General features: G+C 35.8%; 4 protein-coding genes across 7 annotated transcripts; 3 read left to right on the top strand and 1 right to left on the bottom strand.

Annotated features, from left to right (window-relative positions):
- Positions 4375-6641, top strand: LOC107633513. Its single transcript, XM_016337132.2, has 2 exons — positions 4375-4893; positions 5161-6641. The coding sequence occupies exons 1-2, from the start codon at positions 4752-4754 to the stop codon at positions 5727-5729; spliced, it is 711 nt and encodes a 236-aa protein (XP_016192618.1). The 5' UTR covers positions 4375-4751; the 3' UTR covers positions 5730-6641.
- Positions 7815-11829, top strand: LOC107633503 (protein QUIRKY). The gene has a single exon (XM_016337125.2). It carries the CDS (start codon positions 8170-8172, stop codon positions 11338-11340), a length of 3171 nt encoding a protein of 1056 aa, XP_016192611.1. The 5' UTR covers positions 7815-8169; the 3' UTR covers positions 11341-11829.
- Positions 13933-15900, top strand: LOC107633530 (mitochondrial outer membrane protein porin of 36 kDa). Of its 4 annotated transcripts, XM_021123507.1 has the most exons (6): positions 13942-13973; positions 14063-14164; positions 14404-14490; positions 14584-14645; positions 14742-14968; positions 15209-15900. In XM_021123507.1, the coding sequence occupies exons 3-6, from the start codon at positions 14460-14462 to the stop codon at positions 15516-15518; spliced, it is 630 nt and encodes a 209-aa protein (XP_020979166.1). In that variant the 5' UTR covers positions 13942-13973; positions 14063-14164; positions 14404-14459; the 3' UTR covers positions 15519-15900. The 4 variants fall into 4 exon arrangements, with proteins under 4 accessions (XP_020979161.1, XP_020979166.1, XP_016192634.1 ...); XM_021123502.1 differs by lacking the exon at positions 14063-14164 and having other exon boundaries at positions 13933-13973; XM_016337148.2 differs by lacking the exon at positions 13942-13973 and having other exon boundaries at positions 14164-14299.
- On the bottom strand, positions 15809-17991 carry LOC107633521 (hypersensitive-induced reaction 1 protein). Its single transcript, XM_016337139.2, has 5 exons — positions 17353-17991; positions 16960-17080; positions 16768-16859; positions 16580-16676; positions 15809-16445 (listed from the first exon to the last, which is right to left on the bottom strand). The coding sequence occupies exons 1-5, from the start codon at positions 17539-17541 to the stop codon at positions 16078-16080; spliced, it is 867 nt and encodes a 288-aa protein (XP_016192625.1). The 5' UTR covers positions 17542-17991; the 3' UTR covers positions 15809-16077.

Below are 22402 nucleotides of genomic sequence, written 5' to 3'. Positions count from 1 at the left end.
CCGGCAACAACACCAAGTTTTTGGCGCCGTTGTGGGGATTGTTCGAGTTTGGACAACTGACGGTTCATCTTGTTGCTCAGATTAGGTAATTTTCTTTTTATTTTATTTTTCAAAACTTTTTCAAAAATCTTTCAAAAAATTTTCAAAAAAATTTCTCTTGTTTTCGAAAAAAATTAAAATGTTTTCAAAAATTTATTCAAAATTTTTAAGAATGAATTCTAGTGTTTCATGAAGCATGTGAAGCCTGGCTGGCTGTAAAGCCATGTCTAAAATTATTTGGACTGAGGCAGCAATTTGTTATCAAGAGCAAGCTAGTTGTTGCTAATCCACCTGCTACTGTTCCTGATCTACATGCTAAAGCTTGGCTGGCCATTGGCCATGTCTAGTGTTTTGGACTGAAGCTTTCATTGAAAGCTTGGCTGGCTAGTGAGCCATGTCTAATTCCTGGACTGAAGCTTTAGACTAACATGGCAAGATTCCTGGAATTCATATTAAAAATTTTGGAATCCTTATTTTTCTTTTTTCAAAACTATTTTCGAAAAATATAAAATAAAAATCCAAAAAAATTAGAAAATCATAAAAATCAAAAATATTTTCTGTTTCTTGTTTGAGTCTTGAGTCATATCAAGCTATTGACATTAAAGAAGCGCTTGTTGGGAGGCAACCCAATGTTTATCTAATTATTATTTTTATTGTTTTTTCGTGTTTTCTTAGGTTCATGATCATGTGGAGTCACAAAATAAATATAAAAATTGAAAACAGAATCAAAAACAGCAGAAGAAAAATCACACCCTGGAGGAGCATCTGTCTGGCGTTCAGCGCCAGAACAGAGCATGGTTCTGGCGCTGAACGCCCAAAATGGGAAACTTCTGGGCGCTGAACGCCAGAACAGGCATGGTTCTGGCGTTCAACGCCAGAAATGGCACACAGATGGGCGTTGAACGCCCAAAATGGCCACCAACCTGGCGCTGAACGCCCAGAGTTGGGTACAAAGGCATTTTTACATGCCTAATGGTGCAGGGATGTAAAATCCTTGAACACCTCAGGATCTGTGGACCCCACAGGATCCACTCAGGATCTGTGGACCCCACAGGATCCCCACCTACCTCCACTCACTTCTTTTCACCACTCTCTTTCACACAACCCCAAAAACACTCTTCCCTAAAAACCCCTCACCAATCACCTCAAACTCTCTTCCCCATCAACTCTTCACCACTCACATCCACCCACTCTTCCCAATAAACCTACCTCATAAACTCCACCTACCTTCAAAATTCAAAACCAATATTCCTTGTTCTTCTTTCTTCTGTTTTTCGTTTTCTATGTGCTTATCTATGTTTGTGTCTTCATTACATGATCATTAGTAGTTAGTAACTTTGTCTTAAAGATATGAATGTCCTGTGAATCCATCACCTCTCTTAAAAGAAACATGTTTTAATTCAAAAGAACAAGAAGTACATGAGTTTCGAATTTATCCTTGAACTTAGCCTAATTATATTGATGTGGTGACAATGCTTCTTGTTTTCTGAATGTATGATTGAACAGTGCATATGTCTTTTGAAGTTGTTGTTTTTGTTCGAGCCTGGAGATCACAATTTCGTACACCACCTGTCGCATTTGGTTGATCCCTGCATCCCCCTTCAGTACATGCAACCCTGACTCCATATCTTTACTTTTTGGATCATACCAGTAAGCCTCCTTATACGATTGATATCCCAGTCCTTTGAACATCGTGACCAAATCTCCGAAATTGACAAAATCCAAGTCCATCGGAGGAAACTTCTCAACTTGACTATGCAGATATACTAACTCACCGGTAGGTGCTCTTGAAAAGTTACCCCCATGATGAAACACAGGAACACCAAATACATCAACCATCTGAAAAATTTTCAATCCACAACACAACACAAAACCAACCCTTATTATCAAAATCTCCAGAACCTCTCTAAACAATACCTGACAAATGACTAACCCCACAACTAATCACCTACGGCAATCACTTACAGTCCCTATCAGTCCCATCCCACGACATTGATAACAAATTCGGGCATAAGCACAACAAATTTGAATAATGTACTTACCGCTCTCCACGGCAAACGCAGTATAACCACAAAGCTTCAACGGAACTGCTTCACGGAATAGCAACGACGACAACACGGAGACGAAGCGTTGTATTTTTTGGAGGAAAAAGTTAGTGCTAGGGCTTCCTGTAATTTTTTGTGACTGATATGGGTAGCATTGGCATATCTCATACGAACCATTGCAAAACGTCCGAAACGACGTCATCTTAGTACCAAATGATTACAACGTCCCATTACTTTCTCCAATCGACCACATCAGTCCCTTTCACACCATCCTGGAGACACGTACTCATTGCTACACAACATAAGCGCCAGGTAATATGAATCTATAACGTGTTGCAAAGTAGATTGAACGGAAGGACTAATCTGTACGGCGTTTTGAGAGGTTAGGGATCGTTTCGTATTTTCCATTCCTGAGGAAATTAAATGTCCACGAATTAAAAGCTCAGGGACCTATCTGTCCTTTATCCTAAAATTATTACGTAATTTTTTTTGCCAATTGAGACGATATTTAGCACGAAAGCAACAATATTATTACCCGTAACCGTGTTAAAAAAAACTAAAAACTTACAAAAATGCTCATTTGATTGTCTGATGGGATGTTGTTCGTATGTTTCAAATTTCCCATTTGTTACAAAAGAAAATACATTCAATTAGATGTAAGATAAGTTATATTAAGAGAGTTAGTTTAAGAATTTTATATAACTTTTTAGAATTTGGATACATCAAAGTCTATTTTTTCTGGGCATAAAATGAGTTTATTTTCTCATAAATAAATGTCTTTGTTTTAAAAATATTAGTGGGTAAAAATAATAGTTTAATCATAAAAATATAAAAAAATATTAACCAGATATATGGTAAAACTATAGAGGTAAATACTAAATCGGTACCCGAAAAATTTTGACGCCGATAAAATAGTACCTGATTTTTGTTATTGACAAAATAATCTCCGAAAGATTTTAAAATTTGACAAAAGTGACCAACCTTCAATTAGTTACCTGGAGTTAAGGTTTAAGGATGACGTGTCAGTTAACAATTTTCATAATTACAAAATTTATCACTTTTAATTTTTAAAATTTAAAAAACACTCAAATTTCAATTTTTTAAAATCATAATTCCCTTTCTTCTGAAACCCTCGTCTCTTCCTCTTCCTCAGCATCCTCCTCCAATTTTCTTCTTCTTCCCCAATAAATTCCTCTTCATTTTCGTTCATCACCGCCTCTACCTTTCTCCTCTTTCTTCCTCCGACCAACCTCCGACTCTGACTTACTACAACAGAGCCGTCCTCCTCCTTCCTCCTTCTTTTCTCTCTTTTAACCAAAGATGCTTATCCGAGACCTAACCTCTTCTTCTCAAGACTCAATCCCCTTTTTTATTTCTCTTTTTTTTCTTGACCTAGTGATTGTGATGCTACTATGTTGGTTATAGAAATGACAGCAGCAGCAGCAGCGGCTTCGCCACTTCCAAGGCTGAAGAGAACGCCGTCCAAAAAGTGACATCTCTCTCAAACTCAGCCCCAACACTTTAACGCTTCTTCACCTTCTTCTTCGTCAATCAAAACAGTTTCACATATGTATAGTAAGAGATTTTTAGCAAAAATAGTAGCAGCAAAACTAACAAAATCTCATAAATTCTTCACTCAGAATGTTTGCATTTTCATTACCATTATCATCCAAGAAAAATGATGCTTTGATAGTGTGGTTCAACTCACCTTCAATCTCTTGATCCACCCCAAAAGAAATTAGATTTTCGCTGTCAACTTGTCCCCACTCCCAATTTTCATAAGCATCTTGCCTAAAATATTTGATGTATCTTTTTTAGCTGTCTTACTTTAAGGTCTCTTCAGTAAAAAAAAAAGAAAAGATATTAGGATTTTTTTTTAAAATGATGATGATTGAGAAGAAGAGATGAGAGTTTTAGAAAAAAGAGATTAGGGTTTTTTAAAAAATTAAAATTGGGGTATTTTTAAAATTATAAAAATTAAAAATAGTAAATTTTTAAATTATGAAAATTGTTAACTGACACGTCATCTTTAAACCTTAACTCTAGGTAACTTAATTGAAGGTTGGTCACTTTTGTCAAATTTTAAAATTTTTCGGAGATCATTTTGTCAATAACAAAGATCAGGTACCATTTTGTCAGCGTCGGAATCTTTTGAGTACCGATTTGGTATTTACCTCTAAAACTATACTACATATTTGGGTATTACAAGATTCAGAAGGATTATATGAACCATAATATATAAGGTTTAAAAATGAGTTAGCGTGTTATGAAGTATGAACTAAACTCCGCCGAAAGAGGGTATAGCCTGGAAATAAGCAAAGCAAGGAATAGTGTGCCTTTGCACATGATATGCTACAACGCTACAAATAGTGTGCCTATCTAAATTCACAGGTTCCTGAAGCTTAAGTTTGGAATAACATTAATGTTAAGCAAGCAAAGCAAGCTAATTAAGGCGCCCAATGAACTTGATCAACAGGGAAAGAAACTACGCAAATGGTAGCCACAGCAAGCAATTTATCTCATATAACATAAATTGTCAAATATATAGCTTCTGCAAGTTCCAAACAAATTGTCTCAAATTACCATTACTAAACTTGTTGCTCCTGAACATCAAATTCTTGAAATTTAAAGAAGAGTCATAATCATATTATAGTTTGATAATTGCGAATGGCAAGCACAAGGAGCAGCGCAAGAGTTGGAGCAGGAGCAAGAACAAGCTCATCACGAGGTCCTGTTGTTGAAGAGATCGTGCCCAGTTCTGGTTGGACAGAGGATTCTGCAGGACATTATCTCTTGGTGGATCTTCCAGGTACTGCACCAAACACCCCCAAATGCATTTGAACATTGAAGAAATAGAATATGCATATATGAATATGAATGTAGAAGAATAAACAAACTCCATATAAGAGAAAGTGAATCTATTTTATTTAAGTGCTTGGTTATATCCTTTTTTTTGTTTTCTTGCTTCATTTGTTCACGTAAGAATCATTTAGTTACATTCATGAGACTTCTTGTAGAAAGAACTGGTGCTCAATTTTCCATTTTTGGCTTTTAACTTTTTATCTTGTCCCTTCAGAATTCAAGAAGGAAGAGGTGAAACTTCAGATTGATAGCTATGGTCGTATAATTGTTAAAGGAGAAAGGCACCCAAATGAGCGGAAACGAGTCCGATTTCATTTGACCTTTCCGGTGCCGGTGGATTCCGATACTGATAAAGTAGCCGGAAGATTCGATGCTGGAATCCTTTACGTGACTGTCCCCAAAGTGAGCAAAGAAAGTGAGGCTGTGAAAGCAGCAAACGGAACCGTTGAAAGAGCAGAAGAAAACAAAAGGCAAGAGCAAGCTGCAAATGGCAATGCTGAAAGAGAAGAACAACATGAACGCCAAGAACCCATTGTTGATGATAATGTGGGGAGAGATCGCACCCAAGAAGACAGTAACAGGGAGAAGGAAGTAAAAAGAAACGAGAATGCACAAATTGGGGAGTTTTCTGAAGGAATGTTAAGGAAGTGGGAGCATGAGCCTATGGTAAGAAGTGTAGTTGAGGTTTTCAGGAAAAACAAAGGAATTGTTATAACTGCTGTTATAGCATTTTCCTTGGGGATTTTAATATCTCGCAAGTTTCAATCCTCTGCACCATCTTAATGTATATACCCACTACTTCAGGTCATGGATCTTAATTTGTATATTATATCAAAATATAAAATGAAGTATCACTATCATGTACTTAAACAATAATAATATAATGTCCCCTTTATTCTTCTTTATTTCCAACGTTAATATCTACAAACAGGAGTTATGTCATGATCCATTATCAGTCAGAAGGATAGAATGAGTATGGGGGAAACTTTGGTGGCGTTAATTGGGACAGGTTCAAAGCCACATCTCTGTATGCTCTGTATCTCCATCACAATTTTTCATTCATTGATTCAGTATCAAGTTATCCGGCATTAACTTATGGATGAAAGAAACACAAAATTGCTGCTGCTCAAATCTAAACACCAATTTATAGCAATATATCAATGCCAAGTATTTCAACTTTGCGGCTCAAATCTAAACACTATTTTACACCAAATCCAAACTAATTTAGTCACCCGAAAAAATCCAAACTCATTTTAACAAGGAGAATCAAAAGATAGCATAAATAAGTGCATCTAATCAAGACAATCTTAAGCAGTATACAATCAAAATAAGGTTATTTCCTAGGAAACTTTCTTCTCATTAGTTCCTTCTCCAACACCTCCTTTGCATATGATTCTCTAAAATATAGTGCTCATCAATCTTCATTGACCTGATCCAGTACCCTGATCCAAATTATGCCACATCGGAAACCACCATATATCAAAATTTACTTTTATCTTATAGCAGGATCAGATTCTGCAACTACTCCACCAATTTGAAAAGATCAAAAGACCTCAGTATAGTGATGCGGGATTGGGAAGCTTCTTTGGAATCTGTGCTATAAAGTTGTGAGTCATGGCCATCAGTCCTATCTTCTAACTTGTGAGTGTTCATAGAATATGAGAAAATTAAAAAAAAAAAAAAAAATCCCTTCCCGAGGTTAAAAGAGAGGCACTTTGCTTGAAGAACCTAAACTGTTTAGGTCTCTCTTAATACCATAAACTATTTTCTTTATATTCCCGCCTTTCTTAAGATATATTAATGTTATAGCATCACTCCCCGAACATTCCAAATCTCTTATACATTAGTAGAAGAAAGACAAGCATTATATATTATTATAATACATCATAGGTCAATTTTGAAATGCTGAAAACACAAGAGCTTGTTGAACACAAGTGGGATATATGGAAGTTGCAGTGGTAACTTGTGGGAGGTGGAGGAACACTAGCTTAAGCGATAGACGACAGTGCTTAAGACCTTATTAGATGTTGACAAACGATGCATGGGAAGGAATAACGGAACCAAAGGGGAGATAAAGACGATGCTTTGTCCTAGCACTTTATTCAAAATGTAGGTGCTTTTTGACAAAAGGGAAGGCCCCACGGTTGGGACGCGGAATCAAGTGCCTTCCCTTTTAGCTTCCATTGATTTGGTTATTGTCTACGTAGCCCTATTTCTAAGGAGGGTTACATGCCCATGTTCATATACATGAATATGTTCAAACAAAGTTTAAATGTTTTGAATAATCATGGGGATATGGCTTGTTGTACATCTATGATTCCTCTTAAAAACATTATTTTGTATTTTCTAAGCTAATAGCATTTTTGCAAATAGGAGATTCAAAGGGTGATAAAGAGAGCAAAAGTAAAGTTTTTCTCTAGTAGGCATCACCTACTTCTCATTGAAGGGAAAGCTAAGACAAAAAATTATGTGTGAAAAAATTATATTGGCATACAGCAACAATAGAAGATATTTAGTGAAAAAAAAAATCCAACATTCAATTCTATAGTATGAAAGTTTAATCATTCAACTTATGTAAGTAAAACGAAATGTTATTATCATTATCACAAGTACACATGTGGATTTAGCAGTTTTATGTCTCTTAAACCTAGATATAGAAATTTAGAATAAAGACTTTTCACAATTGGTATTTTGTTGCAACAGCAAAAGAGAGATCAAAGAATTAAGAATAGAAAAAAAGGAGGTGCTTGGGTCATTCTCACAAGTCAGGGAATAAAATAAGATAAACAAATATCAATAAACAAATCTAGAACATATATTCTCAAAAAAAATCATTAAGAAGAAGTAAAGCTGAGGTGGATAACGAACATGTAGTGGAGGAAGAGAGAAAGAAGAAGGAACGAAAAAAAGTTGGAAAGAAAAACCTTCGCGAGAGAGCATGGAATCTTAATCTGCCCACTGTCATCACAACCATCTCCAAAATCGAAATTCCAAATTCCAAATATTAAAAACAAGAATAAAAAAAGAAAATAATAAAAAAAAATTAAAAAAGGCACACCATAACACCAAAAACAAACCTTTGTTTGTTTTCAATTTTCATTTCCCCAAACCCAAACACCCCATCATCAAAACAATAGTACCACTTACCGCCATCAACGGCCACAGTGTCTTTCTCTGTGTGAGAGAGAGAAATACATCATTCCAAGGCCAACAAGATGAGACCATGACGACGCCATTAAACCTTCAGCAGCAGCAGCATCAGCAGCTACAGCAGGCGGCGAGAACCGTGAGGAGGGTAGTGGTGGAGGTTGTTGACGCTCGCAACCTTCTTCCGAAAGATGGACAAGGTAGTTCGAGCCCTTACGTGGTTGCGGACTTCGACGGCCAGAGGAAAAGAACCACCACCCGGTTCAAGGAGCTGAACCCGGTTTGGAACGAGCCCATGGAGTTCATAGTCTCCGACCCGGAGAACATGGAGTTCGAAGAGCTCGAAGTTGAGGTCTACAACGACAGAAAGTTTGGTAACGCTAGTGGGAAGAAGAACCATTTCCTTGGAAGGGTGAAGCTGTACGGAACACAGTTCGCGAGGAGAGGGGAGGAAGGCCTTGTTTACTTCACTTTGGAGAAGAAGAGTGTGTTCAGTTGGGTAAGAGGTGAAATCGGACTCAAGATTTATTACTATGACGAGTTGTTGCCTGAGGATGATAGGCCGCCCCAGGTTCCGCCGCCGGAAGAGGGTGGACCGCCGCCGGAGCAGGAGCAAGAGAGGGGGCGACCCCATGGGGTTACGATTGTGGAGGAAGGGAGGGTTTTTGAAGGTCCAGGAACAATGGAACCGCCGCAGATGCATCCACATTGTATGCCTTTTCCTGAACCACAGCCTCACTCGCCGCGTGTGGTGGTGGTGGAGTCTCCGCCGCCAGTTGTTCACGTTCATCACGATCTGCCACCGGGGACGGAGATTGGCGGTGGTGGTGCTGGTGCTGGTGGTCCGCCGGAGATGATGCAGTATCCTCCTCCCGTAGGCCCGGCAGCGGCGGAGGTAAGGAGGATGCAGGCGGTGAAAGGGGAGAGAATGAGAATTCTAAAGAAACCAAACGGCGCCGGCGATTACTCTCCGAAGGTTATTCCGACGAAGCAACACGGCGGTGTTGAGTCTGAACGTGTTCACCCTTACGATCTGGTGGAACCAATGCAGTACTTGTACGTCAGAATCGTGAAAGCTCGAGGGTTAGCACCAAGCGAGGGTCCGTACGTTAAGGTTCGAACGTCAAGTCACTATGTGAAGTCGAAACCAGCGAGTTACCGTCCCAACGAACCCAACGACTCGCCCGAGTGGAATCAGGTCTTTGCCTTGAGCTGCAACAAAACTGATGCTAACACCGCCACATTGGAGATCTCAGTTTGGGACTCACCGTCGGAGAATTTCCTCGGCGGCGTTTGCTTTGATCTCTCCGATGTGCCAGTTCGTGACCCTCCCGATAGCCCACTTGCTCCGCAGTGGTACCGTCTAGACGGTGTTGCCGCCGATCAGATTCCGGGAAGAGTTTCCGGCGACATTCAGCTTTCTGTTTGGATTGGAACTCAATCCGACGATGCGTTCGCTGAAGCTTGGATCTCAGATGCGCCATACGTGGCTCACACGCGCTCAAAGGTATACCAATCGCCAAAGCTTTGGTACCTGCGCGTGACTGTAATCGAAGCTCAAGACCTAAGCATTGCTCCAAATCTGCCACCATTAACGGCTCCAGAAGTTAGAGTGAAGGTGCAGTTAGGGTTTCAGTCAGGTAGAACAAGGCGAGGGAGCATGAACCACCATAGCCTGTCGTTCCACTGGAACGAGGATCTTCTCTTCGTCGCCGGTGAGCCTCTAGAAGATTCCATGATTCTCCTTGTTGAAGACCGGACGAGCAAGGAACCTGCACTCTTAGGCCACGTCGTGATTCCATTGACATCAATCGAGCAGCGAATCGACGAGCGCCACGTGCCTGCCAAATGGTTCCCCTTAGAAGGAGGTGGAGGTGGTGGATCCTACTGCGGGCGAGTTCACCTCCGTCTCTGCCTAGAAGGTGGTTATCACGTGCTCGACGAGGCCGCTCACGTGTGCAGCGATTTCCGCCCCACTGCGAAGCAGCTCTGGAAACCACCGATCGGAATCTTGGAGCTGGGAATCCTCGGCGCCCGCGGCCTCCTTCCGATGAAAACAAAGGGCCCAGGGAAGGGCTCGACCGATGCTTACTGTGTAGCCAAGTACGGCAAGAAGTGGGTCCGAACCCGCACCGTAACGGACTCGTTGGATCCACGTTGGAATGAACAGTACACGTGGCAGGTCTACGACCCCTGTACCGTTCTAACCATTGGAGTCTTTGACAACTGGCGCATGTTCGCTGACGTGGCGGAGGACAAACCAGACTGCCGCATAGGGAAGGTACGCATACGAGTATCTACGCTGGAGAGCAACAGGATCTACACAAACTCATACCCACTATTAGTCCTCACACGAAGCGGGCTCAAGAAAATGGGTGAAATCGAGTTAGCCGTCCGGTTCGCCTGCCCATCATTGTTGCCCGACACGTGTGCCGTCTATGGGCAGCCTCTTCTCCCCAGAATGCACTACCTCCGCCCCCTTGGCGTGGCGCAGCAGGAGGCCCTCCGAGGTGCGGCAACGAAGATGGTAGCGCAGTGGCTGGCGCGGTCGGAGCCGCCGCTGGGGCACGAGGTAGTACGTTACATGCTTGACGCAGACTCGCACGCATGGAGCATGAGGAAGAGTAAGGCCAATTGGTTCAGAATCGTTGCGGTTTTGGCTTGGGCCGTTGGGCTTGCAAAATGGTTAGATGACATAAGAAGGTGGAGGAACCCAATAACAACGGTTCTGCTTCACGTTTTGTATTTGGTTCTTGTTTGGTACCCTGATTTGGTTGTCCCAACCGGGTTCTTATACGTGGTTCTTATTGGAATTTGGTATTACCGCTTCAGACCAAAGATACCAGCCGGGATGGATACCCGGTTGAGCCAGTCGGAAGCGGTTGACCCTGATGAGCTTGACGAGGAATTTGATACTATGCCGAGTTCGAAGCCCGCAGAGGTGATTCGGGTTCGCTATGATCGGTTGAGGATGCTTGCGGCCCGGGTCCAAACGGTTTTGGGCGATTTTGCTACCCAAGGGGAGAGGGTTCAGGCCCTTGTGAGTTGGAGGGACCCACGGGCTACAAAGCTGTTCATTGGGGTGTGCCTTGTTATTACTATAATACTGTATACGGTGCCGCCCAAGATGGTTGCGGTGGCGTTGGGTTTTTACTTTTTGAGACACCCAATGTTCAGGGATCCCATGCCGCCGGCGAGTTTGAACTTTTTCCGGCGACTTCCCAGCTTGTCTGATCGCTTGATGTAGATGATCCAAATTCAACAGACTAGAATTTTTCTTTTTCTGTTTTATTATAGTTTTTCATTATTTTTTTAATTTCTCTATATTAAGTGACCATTTTTTGTTAGAGACGAACATTTATTTAATATATATTGGAATAGGGATGAATTGATGGGTGACAAATTTGTTTTTTATTATTTTAGAGTTGAAAAAGTTGTGAAGCTCAACAAAGAGGAGTGATAAAAGAAGTGGAAAGTTACTGGCTGTCATCATTTATTTTTTGCTGTAATGAAATTGATTTAATACTTGTACTAGGAGTAGGAGTAACTATGGTAGTACTATTCAATGCTCGAAATAAGAGAAAGGCACAAAAGAGGGAGCAGAGTGTGCGGAAATTTTTTGGCTGCATGCCTTAATTAGTGGTGGGGAGACTCTAATGAGGGCACATGTTATGTAACTTCAATTAAAAGTAAATTGTTACATGTGTAATTTCAATTAGCTACTTAGTGATTTTAATTTACACATCATTGTTATTGATTTTTCATGGCTTTGCTTCTATGTTGTCAAATTCTGACTTTAAATTGTTAGGGTTGAAATAAAAAGGTAGAAATCTTTGGAGTGCATAGTATGGCTTGATCCGAATACATCCAAATGGAAAAGTAAAGGGAATGACTGCATAGCGTAGCGTAGGCTTAGACAGCCACATGACACCTGCAAATTGTAAACCTAAAATTCAAACCAAGGCTCAGCATTCATCAGCTTTTGAGGCATAAGTATGTCCGTGTTTACAGAGGATGGAGTGACTACGAAGTATTATTAAAATTAAAAATATTTTTTTATATTTTAATAATATTAAAAGTATTATTAAATAATAAAAAATATTATTTTAATTTTAATAATATTTTTATAATTATTGTAACTACTATAATATAGAGATACTACAATGACTCTAATAATAAACCTCAAACAAAAATTAATTAATTAAGTTCCTAGAGAGAGTATAGTCAATAGTGGCCGTGCTTTTAATTTGGGCCACAAATTTCTAAAAAGACGTACCCTGCCTCTGCACACTGTGTATGTGCCACTCTCTCTACTCTCTAGTGTGGAAACCAGTCATGAGTATTTGCTGTCAAGATTTTCTCAATGATTTTTTGTGTGGATTGCAATGAGCAATGCAATCCAATTCATACCGTAATATTGTATGACATAAAACATATGGGGAAGTGTGGCAATATTAGGATTATCAACCATGAAATTGATAATAAAAGACGTTGATTTGATAATTTAAAAAAGGTTAATAAATAAGGATTATGAACCACGAACTTGGGTTATGGCTAGGCGTGGACAGCGGAAACTAGTATTTTATTTTTTTTTGCTTGAAAAGGGGCATTGACTGTTGTGGATGTCCAAGGAACCAAGAGTGATGCCATGCTCCAAGATTTGTTTATTGCTAGCAGTAGTATTTTAGTAGGTTGCAAATCTTTGTCTCCCATACAAGACAATTACAAGTTGGACACCCCTAGCCCTAAGATCCTGGTGATATGTCCTTAACATTTACTCAACATTTGAGTAAATGTTAAGTGTATATTTTATGTGTCTACTTAAACTACTTATGCATCACATGCACTGGTAAAAAAATAAATTAAGCTGCAGTAGTATGGTACTTCCAGGAAATTTACGACGTCTTTTTAGGCTTGTTTTTTTCTTTCTTTTCATGGATTGGACCATTTTAGGTCTTATATTGGAACTTTATTGCAAAACCCTTCGGCAAATTTGGGCTTCACCAAACAGTAACCTTTATTGCCCAGTATTGATAATTGGCTAGTCATTCATTGTCTTTGATTATTTTCATCTGAGTGACCATAATTTACTTTGGGTCAAAGTAACAAAATATTTGGGCCTTTGGCTCCTTTGTATATCAAAAAAAAAAAAAAAATACAAACAAAATATTTAAATACTGTTTGAAAATTTAAATAGAATTTTTGAACTTATTACTACAAGCTTGATTATGATATCTTCATTATTGATTTTAATTATAACAGATTAACAGGATATATTACCTATGCCAAATCAGAAAGTGGTAGAGTTATCATAAATCCTAAACTAAATGTGTCAGTAATCTAGGTCTCAGTGTCTCACACATAAAAGAATTGACAAAGCATTGAACTTATTTTTGTTTGAGAAAGTTATTGCGACATTCTCTTGTGATATCGTTTCAGTGGCAGTGCATTGTTCAAACTTCACACCATAGTAACCATGACTTCGAGGTTACTCAATCATTAACACGAGAGCTATTGTGTACCCTGATTAAGAACAAGCGCAACGGTAGAGAAAATCAGAGTAATGCCTAAGGATTTGTCCCATTCATAACAATCATAAAGCTCATTAGAACTAATTAATTATTTTAGTAATATTTTAGCATAGTAGTAGTTAAACAACGACAAATTGTTTCCAAATAATATAATATTATATCTAAAAAAAGTAATAACCATATAGTCAGCTTAACCTTAAAGTAATAATCATTGAATAATATAATGGTTAGCCGTTAAATTTTCCATTTCTTTTGTTGTATGAAACATAAATAACAACCCTATTTAAGGACAATAGAAAATGTACAAGAGGCAGAGTTCAGAAGTATCAGTGTTTGTCTATAACCTAAGGTTAAGTCTTACTCTCTCTATTTTGTTATTGTCTTTTTTTGTACGAAATATTAGTCACTATTGGTTCATGGAAATTTCGTTTTATACAGGAATTTAAACACAGGTGGGTCTATTTTTTTTTGTACAAGAGGAAACTTCCCTTTGCCACAATATTTGATCCTAATAAATACTTGGGTCAATAAATCATAGAGGTGAAGAAACACTCTCTCACTCACGCACACCGAAGAAAAGAAAAAGAGAAAAAAGAAAAAAATAAAAACAAAAGAATTTTAGCAAAATGAGCAAGTGTCCGGGGATATATTTTGATATTGGGAAGAAGGCCAGAGGTTTTGTCAAATCGTATATATATATTTTTTTTGTAAAAGAAATATCTTATGAATCCTGATATGGTGCAGTAATGTGACTCATATTTTGTTTACTTTTGTGGTAGGTGTTCTTCAAAAGGACTATGCTCATCAATCACCAATTCACTTTCACTACCAGTTTATGGACTGGAATGTAGACCTCTCTTGTCAAGGTAATGTAAATAATTAATCAATATTTGTTCATTTATTAGGATCTAACTAAGTTGCACTGAGGAAACCAATTCATATAATTTTATCTGATGCAGTAGAAGAAATTGTACCTGGATTCAGGAGCCTTTTCAACTGTACCATACCTGATTCTGGAAAGGTAAAAAGAAAAAACTACCTTTGATTTGTCCATGTACTAATCAGTATCATCTTTATTTTCTTTGATTTTATTGCATCTTACTATATGGATTCTTAGGTGGAACTACAATACTTGAACAACTTCAGTGGAGTTACTGGATGTATTGGATTAGTAGGAAACTCAAATGGAGGATATGACCCTGCTGTAAACATCTCAGGCCTTGTAGGAACAAGCACTGTCTCCCTTGGAGCCAATGTCGCTTTCGACATAGCATCAAGAACAATCAACAAATTTAATGCAGGCTTAAACTTCAACACTGCCTTCCTTATTGCTTCCCTAACCTTGTAAGCTATCCTACAATTCCAACTATGGTTTTAAATTGCGGTTGCAGTTGCGATTTTACTAAAGAGAAAGCATAGTAAACCAACTTATGATTCAGGGTCTAGAATTTAAGATAAACAAAATAATTTTTAAAAAGTTGGTTATCTAGCGTTACTCCTCAGTATTCTTCTATTTCTTTCTTCACAAGCCTAATGAAGATTGTGTCAAATTATTGTGCCAAACTGAAGATTTGTGTTATGCAGAAATGACAAATTTGACAAGGTGAAAGCCTCATGTTATCATGAAGTGAATCCTCTGACCAAGACAGCTATTGCAGCAGAGCTGAGGCATAGCTTTTCGGAAAGCGAGACTGGTGTTACCATTGGTGCTCAACATGCTTTCTTACCGGACACATTGGTGAAAGCTCGGCTGGATAGTACTGGCAAGGTTGGCGCGCTCATTCAACAAGGTTTCTTGCAGAGATTTTTTGTAACTATGGCTGGGGAAATGGATTTTACATCCATAAATGATAAGGCTCCTAAAATTGGAGTCTCTCTGGCTCTAACACCTTAATAATTTTCCAGGGACATGAGTTCGGATTCAATTGAGAGGTTGTTCCTTGTTAAGGAAGACGAGTTCACTTTCTTTTCTCATATGTCAAAATTAGATGAATTGGTAGAATTGTAGTAGCTTCCATGTTTGTTCTCTATTATTTGGTTTTGGATAATTGATAATTCTACTACTTGTAAAGGGGGGAGGCAGGTTCATATTTCTTCATGAAAGATTGAACACTGAGATGCATGTTGCAATAAAAAATATTGTAACATAACTTGCTAGATAAAGCTGTAATTTAAATAGAGGCATTGGCCACCAGAAGCATTTTTCATTTGTGCAAAAGAAAATTGATTGTGAAGTAGCATACTACTAAATTCAACAATTAGCCTAATTTTATGGATACTAGATAGTGCATCATTCCTTATATCATCATTTTATATATATTTAGTTACATTCTGGTTGAACACCAATCAGAACCTTGTTAGTTGTTACTGAGTATGAAACTATATCACATTGCACACTGCACATAAAAGAAAATCATAGGTATATATATTGCATCACCATATTCCCATGCAAACTACTCATGTGTCTGATGATGAGAAGCCTGAAGAAGTCCATCGCGAATCTGTGTAGCTACATCACGAACCGCACCAGGTCCGTGTGGAATGAACACAGCAGAGGACTTGGAGGCAGCACCAATTTCTCTCATCGTATCAAAATATTGGGTGACAAGGACCATATCCATGACATCTTTCGCAGTTGTCCCCGGTACATTAACTGAGAATCCAAGAACACTGTCTCTCAAACCATCCACAATGGCTTGGCGTTGGCGCGCAATACCCAGCCCGGAGAGGTATTTAGACTCTGCCTCGCCCTCGGCTCGCTTAATTTGCAAGATCTTCTCTGCCTCAGCTTTCTCAGTCGCGGCCACCCTCAATCTTGCAGCTGATCAAAGACAGAATAAACAAGCATATAGTATTAGGCATAGAGAGAAACTTTATATGACAAAAAAGCATGCTGTAAGAAAACTCATTATCTTAAATAAAATAAAATAAGAATTGAAAAACAGAAAGGTATACCAGCATTGATTTCGTTCATAGCTCTCTTCACATGCTCATCTGGCTCTATATCAACAATCAATGTTTGAACAATTTCATAACCATAAGCTGACATAGCCTGTTATAGCCATGAAATCATCAGATTCATATTTGCATCAGTCCATACTTTACAATATCAGTAAAATACTAATTAAATAAAATTACAAAACCTTCTCAAGTTCTTGTTCCACAGCTCTGGCAATATCATTTTTCTGCTCAAAAGTATCATCTAAGTTGAGTTTTGGAACACTCGCCCTAATCACTGCAATCAAAATAGCAATGTCACAATATCACAATAGATTATAGTTTATCTTCTTAACCACAATGTGCTTCTTAGTGTATAATAGTGTTATTATTTATACCATCAAAAACATAGGCTTGAATTTGGCTCTTGGTATTGCTAAGTTTGTAAAAAGCATCACTGGCTTTGTCTGCCAGGGCTCGATATTGAATAGAAGCAACAACATTGACAAAGACGTTATCCTGTAAGCCAAAAACAAAACAAAAAGGCCAAAACCAATCAAGTGTAATTCAATAGAAAATTATACAGAACAACATGTTATTATGCATAATTTAACAAAAACACTTTTATTAACTACAAAATTATCCTGGGAGAGAGTTTGACTATCTAATATAGAGTGCTCATTAAGGATTTAAAATAAAAATAAAAAATATTGTAAAGATGTTAAAAGTATGACCTTATTAATTTTGTAATATAATTTAGTTACAACCAAAGTATGAAACAAGAGCAAAACCTTTGTCTTAGTCTCACAGCGAACATCCAACTGCTGCAGGCGGAGAGAGAGATGGCCGGCAAGCCGGTCTCCGGTCACCCATGGTATGCAATGCAACCCTGGCTCGAGAACTTCTTCAAACTTTCCAAATCTTTCTTTTATAGCTACCGTTGATTCTTCAACTACCACACAACACAGAAGATTCCCCATTTGCTCTTAACTATAACAATTTAAAAACCCTATCATCTCTAGGATATATAAGCACTGTTGAAAAGCTGATTTGACGAAAGGGAGAAGGGCAGAAGGTTCTTTCTCTTTACCACGAAGGGAGAGAGAAGCTTCTTTCATCGTGTGAAAGAAAGAAAAACGAAGCAGAGGGAGAAATAAATAAATGAAAGAAAATGGCTTTTAAGCCACGAAGAGAGGGAGAAGCTTCTTTCCTCGCCGAAAATCAGCTAAAGCATCTTTTCACTGCAAACAAACAGTGCAGCGCATACTGAAATTGAGCTACAATGCAAGGTAGCTATGAGTTATTTATTAGGCTTTTTTTAAACCAAAAAAAGATCCATGATCTTTAATCTCTCACTCTATGGTGATGAAGAACATATTCTTCATCAGCTGATGAAATTACGTGGCACAATTAAGTCACGCCTCACGCGTGTCCTTTATTTCCTGAGAAGAAGAGACAGTTTCTGAAGTACTGCAGGTGCAGGACCTTGTATTATGTCATATCTCTCTTCTGTGGAATTAGATAAAGTTAATGACATTAATTTTTTTAAGTTAATGACATTGTTATTATTTTAGTTAATTTGTTGAATCTTTTTGGTGGATGTGGAGTAAAAGAAGTTAACAACTGAGACGAAATAGGAAGGTGATGTCCATTAACAAAAGTAGATTAAAATACCTTTATCCTCAACGTTGCTTTAAGACTCGGTATCAAAAAATAGCTAGAAGTCGGTTTCTAGGTCTAGACTAACAAACGTCTTCGATACCATGGTTTTTTAAACTATGGTACTTCCATATTCACGGAATCCGTGTGTCTTCTATTCTTGTCTTAACTCGAATCATCTCTTCGTACTACTTTTACCTCTCTTCCCTACTCTTACTCTAAACTCTTTTCTTACCTCTCAAGACAATAACTCGTCTCACTTTCACTTATTCTTTTCACACTTAATGTTCATCTGAAATCGATAAATATCGACTCTCTATTATGTCGACTTAACTATTGATTGACTTTGAAGACCTTCGATCATTGATTGATTGACTTTGAACGTCGACTTTGAACATTGACTAAGATTGACTTAACTGAAATGTCGTTACGTGTACGAAGAGTTGACTGAACTAGTGTTACGAATTATGTCAGTAGTCATAACTTTAACCATAAAACACGTTGGAACAGCAGCAAGTTTTTCGAACTACTAAAATCTATGGAGAAATAACGGTTACAAAAGAAAAAAGTACTCTCCGATTAAAACCCACTCCCCACCATGATGTACACATCATCTCTCCCTCCTTACTTACTCAAACCCCGCTTTTCACATTCTCTTCTAAACTCAAAACCTAAAATGGGTACAGGTTTTTTTATTATTATTTTTTTGTTTCTAAAACCACACTCTTATTATTGTTAGTATTTTTTAATTTTTTTTTTAATGAACACTAGTAATCCACACAGAACACTTTACATTTCTCAAAATCCCGTAGGTAGATATCTTTATCCACACTAACTTTTGAAAACTCTTCTTCGTTTTATATTTTAAATATTATAATTTTTTAAATATAATTTTATAATTAAAATTAATGTTTTATAATAATACGTGAGGAGATAGTAAATTACTTTTATATGTTATTATTACTACTAAAAATTTATGGTTAGTTTAAGAATAATTGGTTTTTAAATTGATTAATTAAAAAAAGTCTTATAAATAAAATTATTTTTGTAGTATTTACTATCTATCTATAATTTCTTATTAGATATTGTTATATATATTTATCTTATGTTTCTCTTACCACAGATTAAAAACATAAGGGTAAAATTAGAATAATTATTTGTCACTAACTGCATTGACGTAAAATTTTTGACCTTATTTTACATTAATAGTAATTGAAAGGAAGCAAGTATAACGTTAATGGAAAAAAATAAAAGGCGTGTTGAAAGTGATTACCATAAGAGAAGAAGCAAAGTGATTTATGTCTATCATGAAAGAAAATAGAAAGTCCATCAAGATAATCGGAGTATAAATGTTTCATATTAATAGTTTCAGTCTAGAGAATGACATTAATTATGTATCCATAATTAACACAGTTGTAAATGTATTAAAAATAGACAGAAGAAGATAGAGAATCTAATACATTTAAAATAAAATAAAAACAACAAAAATTGGTACCTATACTTTGGAAGAGTTATAACCTTCTCTTTCAGATACGGACAATACAATAAGTTCCACCAGTATTTTAAAATTTCATATAAGTCAAACTTACTATAGTTGTTAAACTCTTTTAACTAAATTTGAATTTATTGATAAGAATTACTTCTCGTAACCCATACATAAATAACTTAAAATTTTTTTTTTGTACATGAGTATATAGTATAAAATATAAACACCACCACCTCTCGTCATTATGAATATAGTAGTAAAGTTTCAATTAAAATATAAATACAGTTAAGTATTTGATAAAATGTTTTTAATACAAATTCATTTAAAAAATAAAATATATATAAAACCTTAAATTCTAAAATATAAAAATAAAAATAAGTTCTTAATGAAAAACATAAAATAAAATTAAGACAATCAGATTTTCATAATTATAATTAAAATTAAAAAAATTTAAAATCTTATTTATTTTTCTACATTAAAAAAAATATTTAATCTACTAAGTTTTTGATGAGTAATATTTTTTTCAATTCAAATTAAGAACTGTACAATTTATTTTCTATCAAATTAATGTATTTTTTTAATATTTTTTTAATTCTGTTTTTATATTCTTGTGTATTGTCTATTTTAAAAAAAAGAAGAAAGATGTAGTTTAACTATTTTATTTTTTCTTCAAAAAAAAAAAATGTAGTTTAACTATTTTTTTTCTGTTGATAAAAAATCAACTTTTCAATCCTTACTTAATTTTTTTATCTTCTTACTAACTTTTATATTTAATTTATTCATTTGATTTCTCTTCCTTTATATTCACCTTCAATACATACTGTAGCTTACTTTAAACGTTGACGTCATCTACTTCTGTTACTTTCTGTACCTCCGCTACGTTAACTCGTACAACTTTTTTTTGCTCCTCATACTATCATTCCCTTTGTGTATTTTCACACGTACTTCTTGTTTTAACCATCTAATAAGTTTTTTTTAAAAATTATCTTATTAATCTCACTTTAGTTTGATGATCACTTTCATGGTCCCGCTAAATTTGTTTTCCTATATTTGATTTTGATTGTATCTTAATTTGTTTTGTATTTCTACCACTTCTTATATTTCTGTAATTATTTTATTTCCTATATTTGATTTTAATTGTATCTCAATTTGTTTTGTACTTTTACCATTTTTTACACTTCTGTAACTACAAATGAATCAGATAAAAGACTAAATAACTATTAAACATCTATGAGACATAAAAAAACCAACCCTCTACACAATAGTACCAATATCCTCATTATTTTGAAAAAAAATAAAATCACACTTCAATAATCTAAAAAGTTTTATTTAAAATACTGATAAAACAGGAATATTAAACGAAATACTTTACCAAACAATCTCTCATTTATATCAGGTTTTTTTAACTTTTGATTTCAGCACCAGTTGAGAAACATAACCGAAATATCTAAAAGTGGAAAACAATATATCATGTTTTTAATATATATTATATTATTTACCATGTACAAGAGAATATATTCTTGTACTTTGAATTATAATGGGAAAATACCTTAAAAAAGACGGAATGATTTTCTTGATTATAGTAAATCTGAATTACAAATAAAAACATGAATCATTTTTTTGATTATAGTAAATTGAAATTAAAAATTGAAAGTTATATGTACTTTTCAACATTGAAAAATATGTAATCTATTAAAATTTCTATGAATAATATATATCCTTCAATTTTTATAAGATTTGAATCATTTGATAAATTATTGTTTTAATTTAAACAAGTTTTAGCATTCTCTCAATCTTTCTCTCTCTCTCTTTCAACTTTAAAAAATTGATTAATGTTTCTTAATGGTAGTAGTTTCGATAATTTAAACTCATATAGTTCACTCCAAATTCTTCGTTTGGTCTTACTATTTAGATTTTCAAAAGACAGAGAGAAATATATCGCAAAGTGAAATTGATTGATAAAAAATATTTATCATAAGTTTACTGCTTGTTTTATTATTCTTCTAAGCATAATCTAATACTTTTAATTAGAGTAGGAACACTACCTTAATAAAGTTTTGTACATTTTACTTTATTATTTCATATCAAATTAACTACACGTGTTATTTTATTTATACTTTGAATATTTTATTGTCAGTTTACACCTATCGTTACCAACAGAAGACAAGATTACATGAGATAATTTGACGTTGAACTTAAGTATTAATAATCAATTTTTTAAATGTTAATACATGATAAAAAATAATAAAACCAACTTTCATTATATAAAACTATAATAAAAAATCCTAATGACTGTAGTTTAAAACTATTAAAGCTTTTTAAAATTTACAAAATACAGAATTAAGAAAATCGTTTAGATGTTGTTGAGTATTTTCAATTGTGTTATCTATCAATATTTAGTTACACTATCTGTTCTCATTTTCAATGCTACTACTATGAACCATTATTAATTATTGTTAACCTACTTCTCTTACACCTCCCTTTTCTGTTTTTACTCTTTCCTCTTTCCATTATATTATCACCACTACTCTGTTGCTGTATATATACATATCTCTTGTTATATATCATTCTCTTTCTTATCACAAATTATATCACTCTGCTATATTATGTTTATATTTAATTATTAAAACTTTTTTTATTACGTTAATTTCTATCAAATGTTTTAATTTATATTTTAATTTTTTTTATAAAAATTA

The sequence above is a fragment of the Arachis ipaensis genome, chromosome B01, assembly GCF_000816755.2.
Source record: "Arachis ipaensis cultivar K30076 chromosome B01, Araip1.1, whole genome shotgun sequence".
Lineage (NCBI taxonomy): Eukaryota > Viridiplantae > Streptophyta > Magnoliopsida > Fabales > Fabaceae > Arachis > Arachis ipaensis.
The sequence above is the reverse complement of the archived record's forward strand: the minus strand, read 5'-3'. Positions and strand labels throughout refer to the sequence as shown.